This window comes from Zootoca vivipara, chromosome 16 (genome assembly GCF_965207765.1).
Source record: "Zootoca vivipara chromosome 16, rZooViv2.hap1.1, whole genome shotgun sequence".
Lineage (NCBI taxonomy): Eukaryota > Metazoa > Chordata > Lepidosauria > Squamata > Lacertidae > Zootoca > Zootoca vivipara.
The window spans coordinates 24,272,292-24,287,943 of NC_142599.1; the positions used below are offsets into that span (position 1 = coordinate 24,272,292).

General features: G+C 44.2%; 1 protein-coding gene across 14 annotated transcripts in view; it reads right to left on the reverse strand.

Annotated features, from left to right (window-relative positions):
- The window catches only part of LOC118075668 (SLAM family member 9), a 53,731-nt gene that overhangs the window by 30,770 nt on the left and 7,309 nt on the right, over positions 1–15,652 (reverse strand). For 10 of the 14 annotated variants that reach the window (XM_088660069.1, XM_088660068.1, XM_088660065.1 and 7 more), the window contains 2 exons: positions 1,440–1,784; positions 91–357 (listed from right to left, as the gene is read on the reverse strand). In XM_088660069.1, coding sequence (XP_088516195.1) covers positions 91–357; positions 1,440–1,784 — 612 coding nt within the window. Of the gene's footprint in view, positions 1–90; positions 358–1,439; positions 1,785–8,302; positions 8,554–15,652 lie in introns of those variants that run through there. The other 4 variants (XM_088660074.1, XM_088660073.1, XM_088660075.1 and 1 more) reach the window with 3 other exon arrangements.

Sequence of the window (15,652 nt, forward strand, 5' to 3'; positions counted from 1 at the left end):
GGATCAGCAAGTCATCAACAAATAGGATTGCAAGACTAGCTTAGACACAGGCATAATTCTGCCAAGAGAAAAATGGAGAGAAAATCTTACCACTGCAGATTTTCAGGAAAGACACTGTCTTGGAAGCTTCGCTAACAGGGTTCTCTACTATGCAAGTGAAGTTCAAATCATTGCCTTCTAAATTGTGCCTGGTAACAAGAGATCTCCCGGTGGATTCACTCATGCTGGCTGGGGCCCAGCTGATTGTTGCATCCTCTTCCCAGCTCCCTGCAGAGCAGTTCAGCTGCAGAGTTCCATTCCCACCAAGATAATCTTTTCGTTCACAGACAATCTCCAGGTCAGCCTCCAATAAACGCTCTGAACAGGAAGGGAGACATGGTATACATAAGGGCAATAATTGGCAGAAATGGCAAATAAGGCGGTTGCAAATAAATGGAAAGGTAAGAGAAGACAGCAGCAAAAACATACAAAAAGGTTTTTTTATTTAGAATGGAGATAAGCAACTAAACATGTGAGATTATTTACTTCCCTACAGACCCCCTTGGATGTGAAGATCAGCAGAGGAGACTATCTGTACTTCCATTTCCCTCAAACATTTGGAGTGGGGGTGGCCCAGGATGGGGCGTTCTTTGCAGTAGCCCCTGAGCTATGGGATTCCCTCCCTACAGAGGTCTGCCTGGCGCCTTCATTATATAGTGTTTATATCATATGCTGAACACACCCCTCTTTACCTTGGCCTCGGACACCTCATATGTATTTACCGTAGGACCAATCCTAATCTGCTACATTGAAATTGTTTTACTTGATTTTAAAACCTTGTAATCTGTCCTGGGGCAGGAAATAAATACAATATAATATGCCTGGCTGAGTGCAAATTCTGTGCCAAAAATATCCCACACTGGTTTTCATCCCTTGTTGTGGGAAGAGGTAAAAGTGGTGTGATGGAGCAATTGTAGCTCTTGTGGGGTGCACAATCACCTCAAAAACCCATTCGGCTACAGCTGATAATGAGGCATTATCTTGAATTAATGTGAGATCTTACCCATGGGGATGGGCCCTGTTGTGTATTGAGTCAAATGATTTTATATCTGTATTATCTGTATTATTATTCTCTGTATTTGCATTAGGATAAAGTACTGTAACTGCCTTTTGGTTCCAGAGGGTACAGCTACTATTGGTCCTGTTAGGTTTTTTTGTGGGGGGTCTGGATAGAGTTCCATATGGTTTTGTATGAAGCACCATTTTAATTCTCCTTGCTGGCCTCATCAGTGCAGAAGGGCCCTGGTGTGGATGCAGGCGGAGAATTATTTCCGCAGGGTCAGGGACTGAAGGAGAGATGCTCTATTATCATTTGTGACTCTACATGAAAGCCAGTTCAAGCCTTAAGATGCTTCGATCAGAGCCCCATCCTGGGTGGCTGAAATGTTTAGAATACTTACTATATACCCTTAGGGGAAAGGTCTCTCTTATTGGTTCTTTGTCTTCAGCTACCGTGATTTGTGCTGTATATGTGCCAGAATCCTCTTGACTAAGATTGTTGATTTCTAACGTCTTGCAGTCCTCAGAGACACTCAGCCGCCCTTTATATGCTGGAATTTCGACATGGAGTTCACATCTCTCTTCTGGATCCTTTTGTGGACGCGCTACCACAAAAATTTCAACATCCTTTCTTTTAGTTCTAAGCCAGGAAATCTTTTTAAATTGTTCTGAAGTGTTCAGCAGGAAACTTGCAGATCCTCCCAGAATTCCTTTCATATTCACAGCATTTTCTTCACCAGAGGAACCTGTATGGTCAATAAAATGAAGGAAGAAACTGTCAAGAAACACTGAAAGCTACCTTGACTTATGTCTTCTTCTTTTTTTAAATTTAAAAATAAACTTTATTTCTTTTCTTAAAGGAACAACAAATCAATAAGCAATCAATACAATACATCAACACAAAAAAAGACAAACAAACAAAACAAACAACAAACACGATTCTACAATAAAACCATCAATACATTCCAATTAAAATTTCTTCCAAACCAATTATATACCGCTTTCCTTATAAGTTCTCCTATTACTTGCATTACACCTTTATTTTTCTTCTGCTAAATTTAACTTTATCCATCTTTATAAATCCCCTACGAGATATGAATATAAATATAAATATATTTATATATCCCGCTACCTTGACTTATGTCAAGCCAGACCATTGGTCCATCTAGCTTAGTATTGTCCACACTGACAGGCGGCGGCTCTCCAGGATTCCAACTAGGCTTTCTCAGCGCTCCTGGAATTTGCCAAGGATTGAACTTGGGACCTTTTGCATGTAAAGCAAATGCTTTACTACTGAGCCACAGCCCTTTCCCAATTGTACCACACTGTCCCAGTGACCCACTTCAGCATCTGAAAGCAGATTCGCTGACAAATCTGCTGGGTACTGATCTGTCTGGTCTCTTGAGATTTCTTGATTCCACTCTCCCCAGCAGGGTTAATGTACATTTGGCAGCAAGGGGCTTTCCAGACAACGTGATTATTATTATAGGATTGGGAGCTTGGCTTGAATGATACCGTTGCACACCACCCCAATGTCTGAGCGATGCTCCCCACTCCCAGATACCTGAGTCATGGTGGGCAATCTGGCCCTCCAGACTCAAGCCTGCAGTCATATGATGGGAACTGAACTCCAGCAATTCCCCAGCCCTGTCCCAATATGTGTTCTCATTGTCTGTGCGGAGAGTATCCTTGTGTAGACCCTGAAAGGCTCTGTGCCACCTGCCTTCCAATGGGAAAGTCCAGTGGTGCCCTCCCAAGGTGGCGGATGGACGGACTGAAACTAATGCAGCGGCGTTTGCCAAAGGCTTTGTGGCAGCACTGACCACCTCTGGTCTCCCCATTGCTTTTAAGGCTGCAACCCATGCCTGCTGAAATTGATCATGCCAGTCTTTGAAATAAACTTGGAGAGGACTTTAATATTTGCTTGCCTACATTTTCAGGGTGAAAAACTGACTTTTGTGGAGGTTAATATGTTCCCTAATCACCCCACCTTTTCATATTATTTTCTCCAGTTTGCACCTCAATCTATATTCCTTTCCCCTCTTTTTTTGGTTAAAGGTAAAGGGACACCTGACCGTTAAGTCCAGTCGTGACCGACTCTGGGGTTGTGGCGCTCATCTCGCGTTATTGGCCGAGGGAGCCGGCGTACAGCTTCCAGGTCCTGTGGCCAGCATAACAAAGCTGCTTCTGGCGAACCAGAGCAGCGCACGGAAACACTGTAGCGGTACAGTGTACCTTCCCACTGTAGCGGTACCTATTTATCTACTTTGATGTGCTTTCGAACAGCTAGGTTGGCAGGAGCAGGGACCGAGCAATGGGAGCTCACCCTGTCGCAGGGATTCAAACCGCCGACCTTCTGATCAGCAAGCCCTAGACTCTGTGGTTTAACCCACAGCGCCACCTGCGTCCCCTTTTTTGGGTAGGGTTTTATTATTTCTGCTCACATTCAACCAGAGGCCATACAGTGAAGATGTCACATAGTCTTAAAAGTCCAACAGATGTAATGCTGGTTTTTCTGAGTTGGACCCTGAGGGGAAGAATGAATTTGTGCTCTCTCTCCATCCCAGGGACTGCTGTCTGGCACTTCAGTTGCAAAGCTGGGGGATGTTTGGGACCCCTCTTGGGTTGCCCTTCTGGTCATGTGATAAATAAATTAGGCACTTGTGCCATAATCCCATAATGAATATCCCAGGCAGACAACAAAAGAAGTAGGCAGGGGAAAAGGTGTGTGTGTGTAAGAGAGAGGGAGGGGGAGAGAGAGAGAGAGCACTCTAGTCTACAACCTCATCTTTTGCAAGTTAAAGAGAACTGTTGCTAAATGAGTATGTGATTACACAAAAGTGCTTCTCAACTAGAAACTTATCACTTCCTCCTTGCCCTGTGAGAGAGAGGAAGCAGCATTCCTGCATTACAAAAAGGATGGTGCATAAAGGATCTAGTTATTTAGACTGTCCTGCACCAATTATAGCACCCCCAGGGCAGTTTCCAGAATATCATAACAGAAAAAACAGTTACAAAAGCGTGCATTGGTTTAAAAAAAAAACCAGCCTAAGATAGGATGGGAATCTTTGTGGCCCCAAGGGTCAGCTCAGGATCAGTCTCATGACCAAGTTTGACAGGTGGGCAGGGCTGCTCAGCTGCCAATCACATTTTGCTATTATGACAGCACACATGAGTGGCATCTGTCAAAATCCCTTGTGCTGTTTTGCACGGCTCCCTATGCTCCAGCTTTTAACCCTCTGAAGACATAACCAAGGCCAGTGAGGGAGCTAGTCATTGCAAAACGAAGTACTACACAAACGTACCACTTTACAAACACAATGACTTCCCCGGAAATTGCTCGTTAGCTGAGCGTGTGTCTAATGAGTCAATGGCTTCCATTCACCGAGCCAGTCAACAATTTCCACTGACAAAAATTTCTGATGTGTTCTCAACCACAGAATCTGTGGCTGCTAATTCCTTGTTTTTGGATAAGTGATTTTTTTCATAGTGAGTGTTTTTGAAGAAGCAGTTATCTAAGGTTTCAGGAAGGAGTTTCCCACAACCCTCCCTGGAGATGCTGGGGATTGACCATGAGCCTTTTGCTTGCACTCTACCATTGATAATGTTGTTATAATTATTCCTACCTTATAGGGTTGTTGCAAGTTTTATTGAGATAACATGTAGAAAACCGTTTAAATACTCAATATAGTGCTACCATATATGGGAGTTAAACATCTAGGCAACTCTTCTGATGATAAGAGAAAGGATTAATTGATTTATTGGATCAGATTGTATTGTCAGCACAGTTTGGAATCCACCTGTTCGCCCTTTCGATGGGTTCTTCTAGTTTTTTTTACCTGCTTGGGTCTAAAACTTAACATCTCTTGGAATCACCAAGATAAAAGCTGACACAAAAGCCATCTGAAAGAGCTTTCCTCAAGCATCGGGTCAAAATATAACACCCTGAATGTACATATGCCACAAAAAATGAAAAAAATCACTATGAAAGTTAAAATGAACTCTCCTAAGATTCCAATTCATTGCAAGCAGACACAGAAAAGGTTTATATAATATTGTAAATCTTGTTAAGAATTTGTTGCCAACACAGATAAAATGATGATTTTTATCATTCCTGCAATATAGTCGAGCAAGTACACAATTGTGACCCTTTGCTGTTGTTGTTGTTGTTTAGTCATTTAGTCATGCCCGACTCTTCGTGACCCCATGAACCAGAGCATGCCAGGCACTCCTGTCTTCCACTGCCTCCCGCAGTTTGGTCAGACTCATGTTCATAGCTTCAAGAACACTGTCCAACCATCTCATCCTCTGTCGTCCCCTTCTCCTTGTGCCCTCAATATTTCCCAGCATCAGGGTCTTTTCCAGGGAGTCTTCTCTTCTCATGAGGTGGCCAAAGTATTGGAGCCTCAGCTTTAGGATCTGTCCTTCCAGTGAGCACTCAGGGCTGATTTCCTTCAGAATGGATAGGTTTGATCTTCTTGCAATCCATGGGACTCTCAAGAGTCTCCTCCAGCACCATTTGAGCTAGCACCCTTTGCTAGCACTATCCAAGTAGCAACACTTGGGTGAAATTGCAGAACCTTTCTGAGCATTTTGCTGCATGAAATGCCTTTACTGCTGTTTCAGCTTAAACCAAATATACTGCCTAGACTTCCTTTCTTACGGCAAAACATTTATACTGCCCAGCCTTCAAGTCTTAAGAAATGGATACTCTAAATATATGAAAGGGGCTATTCAGAAATACCTAAAAAGTAGAAGAAAAGACAACCCGATCAGTTCTAAATAGCGAAGGGTTGCTATTTCTTCACCCACCCACCCTAGTTCTCTACTTGTGCAATCGAACTCTCCAGTGGCGCCTTGCCTGGAAATCTTAGGAGGCATTCACTCACGTACAGGAACCAAGGAAGGCCTGGGACAAGTTGCCCTAGTTGCAGGCATCTATTGTTTCTTATGCTCAGCACAAAATTGCTACTGCTGCAAACTCTCTTCCCTGAGCTTTGACACGGCCTCCTAAGCTACAAGAAGTTGGCCCTCAGTTGGTGCAGTTTGAGGATTTCCTCCCCACAATTAAGCAGCATATAAATTTTATGGAGAGGGGGGAAACTAGTCTTTAAGGGGCAGAGTATCACCATAAAACTGCAGTTTCTCAAGCTGTATATTCTTCCTTTTATGCCCCCCAAATATAGAACTGAAGCAACCATGTGACTAAGCCTAGCAATTTTGTTTTACTTTTTGTTTTGTAGCCGTTTGTAGCAGTTCCTATATTTTGGTAATCATTCTTTTCTTTTTTTTAAAAAAATAATTTTTATTAGTTTTATATAATACTAACACAAAAAGACAAGACATAGAAAAAAAACATTTCTGTCCACCTTCCCTCCCTCTCCCCACAAGTCCCCTTCTGCCACAAGTGGATCCTGCGGGTGTTGAGAATCGAAGGTAGTCCATTTTGAAGCTGGGTTTGTCCTCACCCCCCTCTCCTTAGCTCCTGAACCCCCCCCCCTTTGGTAATCATTCTTAATGATAGAATATCCTCTCTCTCTCTCTCTCTCTCTCTCTCTCTCTCTCTCTCTCTGGTAATCCTTAAAAATAATACAGGAGAATTATAAATTTAAAAAAGGTATCCGGTGGTCTTTTTAAAGCCATTGTATTATCATTTATATATTGCTTATAATATCTGTTGGCCCTAAGCAATGCTGAGTTCCACTGATTTTTACCTAGTGTAAGAGACAACAAAGTGGACCTTGAAATAGAAACATTTCAACCTCATTGAAGGACAAGCTGTAGCTCAAAACCCTGGGCAACCACTGAGCTCACCCACCTCTAAGACCAAGCCTGGACAGTGGACTTCTACATCATGGGCGGAAATGTCTGCTTCTCTTTAACATACATGATATCTGTTACCAGGCAATGAAATGTTGGGTTGCGTGACTGGTGGAAAGTATTGAAAGACAAAAGAACCAAGCATATGGCTTCTGAAAGGCAAGTCCTGTCTGACAAACCTATTATGGAACCCTAGACTTGTAGGTCTTGGAAGGACAGATCGTGAAGCTGAGGCTCCAATACTTTGGCCACCTCATGAGAAGAGAAGTCTCCCTGGAAAAGACCCTGATGTTGGGAAAGATTGAGGGCACTAGGAGAAGGGGACGACAGAGGACAAGATGGTTGGACAGTGTTCTCAAAGCTACCAGCATGAGTTTGACCAAACTGCGGGAGGCAGTGCAAGACAGGATTGCCTGGCGTGCTATGGTCCATGGGGTCACGAAGAGTCGGACACGACTAAACGACTAAACAACAACAGACTTGTAGAGTTGTAAGGGACCTGAAGGCTAATCTAGTCCAACCTTCTGAGGGCAGGAAACACAAGTAAAGAATTCCTGACAGGCGGCCATCGAACCTCTCTTTAAACATCTTCGGTGATGGAGACTCCACCACACTCTGAGGGAGTCTTTTCCAATGTCGAACAGCTATCACTGTCAGAAAGTTCTCCTGACGTTTATTTCGAATCTCATTTCTTGCCACTTGAATCCTAGGAGAAGACAGACTTGTTCCATCTTCCATGTGACAGCCCTTCAGATGTTTGAAGATTACTATCATATCACCCCTCAGTTGTCTCTTCTCCGGACTAAATATACCCAGCTCCCTCAACCATTCCTCATAAGGCTTGGTTTCCGGACACGTTCCCTTGATCTAGACATTAGACTTCTGTTGATGCAGCCTAGAATTGTATTAGCTTATTTTGCTGTTGCATCACACTGTTGATTCATGTTCAGCTTGTGGTCTCTTAAGACCCCCCAAATCCTTTGCACATGTACTGCTGTTAAGCTAGGTGTTCCCCACCTTATATTTGTGCATCTGGTTCTTCCTGCCTAAGTGAAGAACCTTACATTTGTCCCTGTTGAAATTCATGTTGTTAGTTTTGGCTTGTTCTTCTGCTGCCTCCTACTGCGGTGCTAACAACTGGAGAATTTGGGGCATGTGACAGGAGGGCTGCTAAGCCCGTAACAAAGCCATGAAGAGAGAATGTGCCGTAAAGTTCACCCCAGATTCCTCTGCAGCAAGCAAGATTAGAAGGCTGGCATAGATGATAATTGTTGAATGATCATAGCTAGGAAGCCATTACTGCTGTTGTGAATTGTCTTATACGCCTTTGTATAAAAGAGCTGCTGTGCCTAGCCCTGACATTTACACACCCAAGTCCCATCCATCAAGCATGGTCTTCTTTTGAATCTTGAATATTTTGTACGGTAAAAAAAAAAAAACTTACCCATGAATAGGGAAAGGAGACAGAAAAGCGTCCTGCTAATCATCATTTTACCGGTTACAGGTAGGTAGCCGTGTTGGTCTGGGTCGAAGTAAAATAAAAAAATTCCTTCAGTAGCACCTTAAAGACTAACTAAGTTTTTATTTTGGTATGAGCTTTCGTGTGCATGCACACTTCTTCAGATCATTTTACCGTAAGCTCTCTTTCTGGTTTCCTGCTGCAGCGCCAGCAACTTTGCTGCCCACATGAAGAAGTGAAGAGGAAGAACGCTTTGCTGAAGGCCTCACTCTTAGTGTGTGGAGACTTTTTAACCACCCCCAGAAATAAATTCAGACTCATATCCCATGGGCGCCCTCTGCTGCAGAAGTCCAAGTGGAGGACAACAAGAAAGCCTGCTTCCATTTCCACATCACTTTTCTCAACGCAAAAAGGCTGAGGTTGTTTTTTTGGGGGGGGGGGAATGGGTTTGTTGTGCAAAGCAAACAATCATTTTAATTGTATGAATCCCATCTGCCAAATGCTGACCAATTGGAACTGGCGAAGAAATTTAGCATGTGATGAGCAAGTTTATTCAGCAGTGACCAACAGGGTGGAAATGGGTGTGGATGCATTTCACAAATCTTAAAAGAATGTCCCTGTTTCCATGTTGGAGGCTGTGCACCCTGAGCAACATTAGGGAAGAAAGCAACGTTGTCAAGAAAGCAGAAATGGGGATTCGAACCGCCGACCTTCTGATCGGAAAGCCCTAGGCCTAGGCTCTGTGGTTTAACCCACAGCGCCACCCACGTCCCCGCACTCACATGTATTTGATGCATATCTCCAAGAGGACTGGAATCTTTTGCTGAAGTCCCTACATGTGTCCATTATGAACACATGTTTAGCCGTAACCTTATGCCCAAAGAAGTTCACACACCAGAGGAATAAAGAAAGGCCGATTTATTACTTGAAATTACTTGAAATGAAAGGGACAAGAGTATAGCGATGCTGCTTCCAGACAGCACAATTGCAACATCATCAGGCAGCAAATCACACAGCATACACACAATGATCTTGAGAGTAAAAAGGATCCCTAATTCTCCCCAAAGCCTAGAGAATGAGTGCAGCGATGTGTCACAGACCCACATTAAATAAAGCAAAGGAAGGGGTGATTTTGAAGGCTAATGCAACCAAAGCCAGGAATCTGTGCCTCCTCTTCTTTTAAGACCCTAAACCATCAGAAATCTCTCAGCCATTCCTTTGGTCTGTGTCCAATAATGTGTGGGGCTGCTCCTTGAGAGCGTAGCGTGAAAGGGAGCCAATGTTGTTTGGAAGAGTGAGTGTCGTAACACCTTCATTCCTTCATATTATTGTTTATTTCCTACAAGTTCATGGCCATTTGCTATTCTACTTCACTGAGTTTGAAGTTGAAAGGACATGACCATACTGAGAAATGATTGGTTGTCTGTATGTTTCCTGAATCGTGAGTTTACCTTTCGAGGAAGATTTTATTTTCTGTGCAGAACTCCAGTCTTTCCAGAGGAGATAATTAATCTTTGCTGGTATAGCACAGGATTAAGGTTCTCATCCTTATATTAAGTATTAGGAGGTCGGGAAGTTTTACCAATGCCTTCCAGGACACATTTAAGATAAAGACTTGTACCAGCCCCAATATAGTTCATCAAGGGGTACATTTTATATCAAGTTATGGCAACTTCACTGATGCCATGATCCACAGCAATAACCCATCAAAAACAACTGAGATTAGGACGTACCATTACATCCAATTAATTTGGAATGCTTTTGAAGTTCGCCAACAGGCTTTTTAATTGATTGATCGAATTGATTACTTGGCTAAATGTTGTAGTCGGTAAAGAAACAAGGCATGAGAGAGTCATGCTCAGCTGTCAGGAGGAAAGATTCCCTCAGAGGCCATTGCTTTTCTTCTAGGGAAAAAAGGTGCCCCTACTGTGTACCCTTGAGTACCCCCCCTCAGAGGCCCAATGAGAACATGTGTGCCTTGCAGGAGGGGGGGGAGAGCAATGGAGTGAGCAGCATAGCTGCCAAGTTATCCCTTTTTTAAAGGGATTTTCCCTTATGCTGAATAGGCTTCCTCGCGAGAAAAGGGAAAACTTGGCAGCTATGGTGAGCAGAGAACTAACTCTTGCATTTTATTTTCTCCTCACAACAACCCTGTGAGGTAGGTTAGCTGAGAGATCATGACTGATCCAATGTCACCTGGTGCACTGAGCCATGTTTCAGATCCAGTCCTCCCATGCAAAACCATGGACTCAAGCTATACAGCTGCAAATAAAATAAAAAAATTCCTTCAGTAGCACCTTAAAGACCAACTAAGTTTTTATTTTGGTATGAGCTTTCGTGTGCATGCACACTTCTTCAGATACCTCAGATACTTCTTCAGATACCTTCAGATTCTTTTTCCCTAGAAGAAAAGCAATGGCCTCTGAGGGAATCTTTCCTCCTGACAGCTGAGCATGACTCTCTCATGCCTTGTTTCTTTACCGACTACAACATTTAGCCAAACATTTAGCTGCAAATAAAACATTTTAAGTGTCTGTTTAAGTACAATATACAATGCGACACTAGATGGCGATGGTGAGCCTTATGGAAAACTCAATGTAAAAAAATTTTTTAAAGCATTTTCAGAACATTTTCCATATGTGTGTAGATGTGTGTAGATTCCACCCATGCCTGACAAAGTTAAAAGGAGCCCAAGCGAATTGAACTCCGGTCGCTCCAGGAAAGCCATGACTGAGTTATAATTTTTTTGCAGGGAGGGGTGTACATCCTTTGGCCAGCAGAGTGGAGCACAAGCAAAAACCTTTTCACTTCGCTTTGGGATCTGTAGCATCACCTGTCGAGAAATTAAGAGGCACATTTCAATCTGGGATTCAAAGTCCACTCGATTAATCACATCTCTAAGTTGTTCAGTGCTTGAAGATGAAAAATGTCTGGTGGTCAGCAGCGCAGCATGTGTTGTCGGTGCCTGGGGGGGGCGGAGCGACCCCCCCCCCAGCAGCCAAGTGGCACTGGCCTGCGTTGTCTGCCAGCCTATGCAGGAGAGAGCGTGGCCAGCTGACACAAACCTTGGCGGAAGAATCTCCCTGGCACCTGTGGAGAGGAGCCAATGTGGACTGGGATGAGCTGCCCCCCCCCTTTGCATATCTCCCTCCATCCATTCCTGCTCACTTTGGGCCTGGGCTGCTGCTGCTGCCACCATACAGGGAGTGCAGCAAGCCAAAGAAGGAGCTCGCCATGCAGCCATGTAGCACAGGGGCCAGCCTCTGTGTGGTCCAGACTGGAGACTGAACCCAGTCTTGGTTCTGGAGAACCTTCAGCCTTATAGGCTATGGATGGGAGGAGACGTTTTGTTCTTTTCTTATTTTAGGTAAAACTGCCTAATCTTCGCCTGTTTCAAGAGGTATTTTTGAAGTGGTGCATGCAGTTGGGTGAAACCTCCTACCTCTTTGCTTCTTCCACCACATGAGAACGCCAGCACAGACACTGATGGCAACTTTTTCCACTGAGAGAATGGCAGCCAATAGGTTTAAAGACATATTTTCGGAGCAAGGCTCTGTGGTTTAGATGCACATACAAAACAACAATATATGTTAGTTTCCAGACCCTAATGCCACATAAAACTGTAAAGGTAAAGGTAGCCCTGACCGTTAGGTCCAGTTGTGAACGACTCTGGGGTTGCGCGCTCATCTCGCTCTATAGGCCGAGGGAGCCGGCGTTTGTCCGCAGACAGTTTTTTCAAGTCATGTGGCCAGCATGACTAAGCTGCTTCTGGCGAACCAGAGCAGCACACAGAAATGCCGTTTACCTTCCTGCCGGAGCGGTACCTATTTCTCTACTTGCACTTGATGTGCTTTCGAACTGCTAGGTGGGCAAGAGCAGGGACCGAGCAACGGGAGCTTACCCCGTCGCGGGGATTCAAACCGCCGACCTTCTGATTGGCAAGTCCTAGGCTCAGTGGTTTAGACCACAGCAGCACCCACATAGATCCATAGAAATGTAGACTTGGAAGGGATCCCAAGGATCATCCAGTCCAATCTCCTGCAATGCAGGAATCACAAGTAAAGAATCCATGACAGATGGCCATCCAATTTCTGCTTAAAAACCTCTAAGGAAGGAGAGTCCATCACCTTCTGAGGGAGTCCGTTCCAATGTTGAACAGCTTTTACTGTCAGAAACGTTACTGTTTTAACGTTTGGTTGGAATCTCCTTTCTTGCAATCAAGTCCTATCCTCCAGTGCAGGAGAAAACAGGCTTGCCCTTTGGATATTTGAAGATGGCTATCATATCACCCCTCAGTCTTCTCTTATCCAGCCTAAACATACCCAACTCCCTCAACTGTTCCTCATAATCCTTGGTTTCCAGATTCTTTATCATCTTGGTCACCCTCCTCTGTGGACGTTCTAGCTTGTCAATATTCTCCTCCAATTATGGTGCCCAGAACTGGACACAGGACTCCAGGTGGGGTCTGACCAAGGGCTCGCCCATACGTCCCAGGGGAAAACCTGCTCTTTGCTGCTGAATTGGAACAAACGTCAACCAGGTTTCCCATGGATTGATGTTTGCTCTGATTCAGCTGTAAAGAGTGGGTTTTCCCAGGGAAAGTGGCAGGGCAAATGGAAAACCACTCAGACTCCTACCTAGAAAGCATGGGACAAGGGGGAAACTGCTCAGACCTGTGCTTTTTAGACGCAGGACAAGCAAAGTGTGGATGAGCCCCAAGGCAGAATACAATGGTGGTATTACTCTGAACATTATACTTCTGTTGATGCAACCTAGAATTGCATTGTTGTTGTGGTTGTTGTTTGCTACTGCATCACACAGTTGACTCATCACACAGTTGACTCATGTTAAGTTTGTGCTCTGCAAGACCCCTAGATCCTGTTTACATGTGCTGCTGTCAAGCCAAGTTTCTTCTATCCTACGTTTGTGCATCTGATTATTAGAACCTTGGTTTTGTCCCTTTTGAAGTTCACTCTGTTTGTTTTGGTCCAGTTCTCCGTCATCTTGTGCTACAAACAACCAGTGAAATGTAAAGAATCACACATGGGGAAAATATCAAGATTGTTTGGGTCAGTGGGCTCTGAGCAAATTGTTGTTGTTTAGTCGTGTCCGACTCTTTGTGACCCCATGGACCAGAGCACGCCAGGCACTCCTATCTTGCACTGCCTCCCGCAGTTTGGTCAAACTCATGTTCGTAGCTTCGAGAACACTGTCCAACCATCTCGTCCTCTGTCGTCCCCTTCTCCTAGTGCCCTCAATCTTTCCCAACATCAGGGTCTTTTCCAGTGAGTCTTCTCTTCTCATGAGGTGGCCAAAGTATTGGAGCCTCAGCTTCATGATCTGTCCTTCCAGTGAGCACTCAGGGCTGATTTCCTTCAGAATGGATAGGTTTGATCTTCTTGCAGTCCATGGGACTCTCAAGAGTCTCCTCCAGCACCATAATTCAAAAGCATCAATTATTTGGCAATCAGCCTTCTTTATGGTCCAGCTCTCACTTCCATACATCACTACTGGGAAAACCATAGCTTTAACTATACGGACCTTTGTAGGCAAGGTGATGTCTCTGCTTTTTAAGATGCTGTCTAGGTTTGTCAACAAACAACAAACAAACCTGAGCAAATTACTGTATGCAAAGACCTTTTCCAGGTCCTCAGTCCTCCTAGTCAGGTCATCTTCAAACAGGATCATCTCCTAGTCAGGTCATCTTCAAATGTGTCCAGAAGAGGGCAACCAAAATGGTCAAAGGCCTGGAATCGCCTTATGAGGAACGGCTTAGGGAGCTGGGTATGTTCAAATATATAAAATGATGTCATATAGAGGAGGGAGAAAGGTTGTTTTCTGCTGCTCCAGAGAAGCAGACACGGAGCAATGGATTCAAACTACAGGAAAGAAGATTCCACCTAAACATTAGGAAGAACTTCCTGACAGTAAGAGCTGTTCGGCACTGGAATTTGCTGCCAAGGAGTGATTCTAGGATCGTAAGACTAGCTTAGACCCATGACTCTGCCTAGAAATGAGTGGTGGAGCACTGTCTTCCTAAGTAGCTTTAAAGAGAGAAAAATCTTACCACTGCCAGTTTCCTGTAAGGATATTACAAATGTTCTAATTCTACAAAACCACAGAGGTGTTCTTCTACCTTTTCCCAGGTCCTCTGTTCTCCTCACAGCCACTTAACTTCATCCACAAACAGGATTGCAAAATTAGAGGCTCATCCACACTTTTGCTTCTCCTGCTGCCTTCCTCCAAGAAAACCCACTCTTTACAGCTGAACCGGAGCAAACTTCAATCAGGTTTTCCGCAGGTTGACATTTGCTCTGATTCAGCAGTAAGGAGCGGTTTTTTCTTGGAAAAGTGAACAAGTGGAAAATCATTCAGACCCGTGTCTAGAAAATAGGGGACAAGTAGAAGTATGGATGAGCCCAAGCTTAGATGCAGGCATTACTCTGCCAAGAGAGAAATGGAGAAAAAAATCTTACCACTGCAAATTTTCTCGAAAGACACTTAACATTTGCTATGATTTAGTGTTAAAGAGCAGGTTTTCCAGGGGATAGTAGCTGGGTAAGGGCAAAACTGGACCCGCGCCTAGACTGTATGGGAGAAGTGCAAAACAGCTCTGATCCCTACATTCTGGGCAAAGGACAAGTAAGAGTCTGGATGAGCATGTCATCAACAAACAGGATTGCAAGACTAGCTTAGATAGAGGCATAATTCTGCCAAGAGAAAAATGGAGAGAAAATCTTACCACTGCAGATTTTCAGGAAAGACACTGTCTTTGATGCTTCGCTAACAGGGTTCTCTACTATGCAAGTGAAGTTCAAATCATTGCCTTCTAAATTGTGCCTGGTAACAAGAGATCTCCCGGTGGATTCACTCATGCTGGCTGGGGCCCAGCTGATTGTTGCATCCTCTTCCCAGCTCCCTGCAGAGCAGTTCAGCTGCAGAGTTCCATTCCCACCACTAGAACCTTTTCCGTCACAGACAATCTCCAGGTCAGCCTCCAATAAACGCTCTGAACAGGAAGGGAGAGAGACATGGTATACATAAGGACAATAATTGGCAGGAAACCTCCTCCATCTTTGTGCAGACAGGCAGTGGAGTTGATGTTTTGGTCCAATATAAATGAAAAGTGAACAAACAAGCAAAAAGCCAGGAATCTAGTCCCACTTGGTCAAAATCTCTCTCTTTACTCCTTCTTTTCCTCAGAGTCAATACTGAGCAGCCTCAAGGCAAAACAAGTCCTCTTTCACTGTTTACAGCTCTCAGTCTCTCACATTCAGCCAGACACATTCCTTTGTATTGTGACGTCATTCAGCAGACTGGCTGATCTTTCCTTTG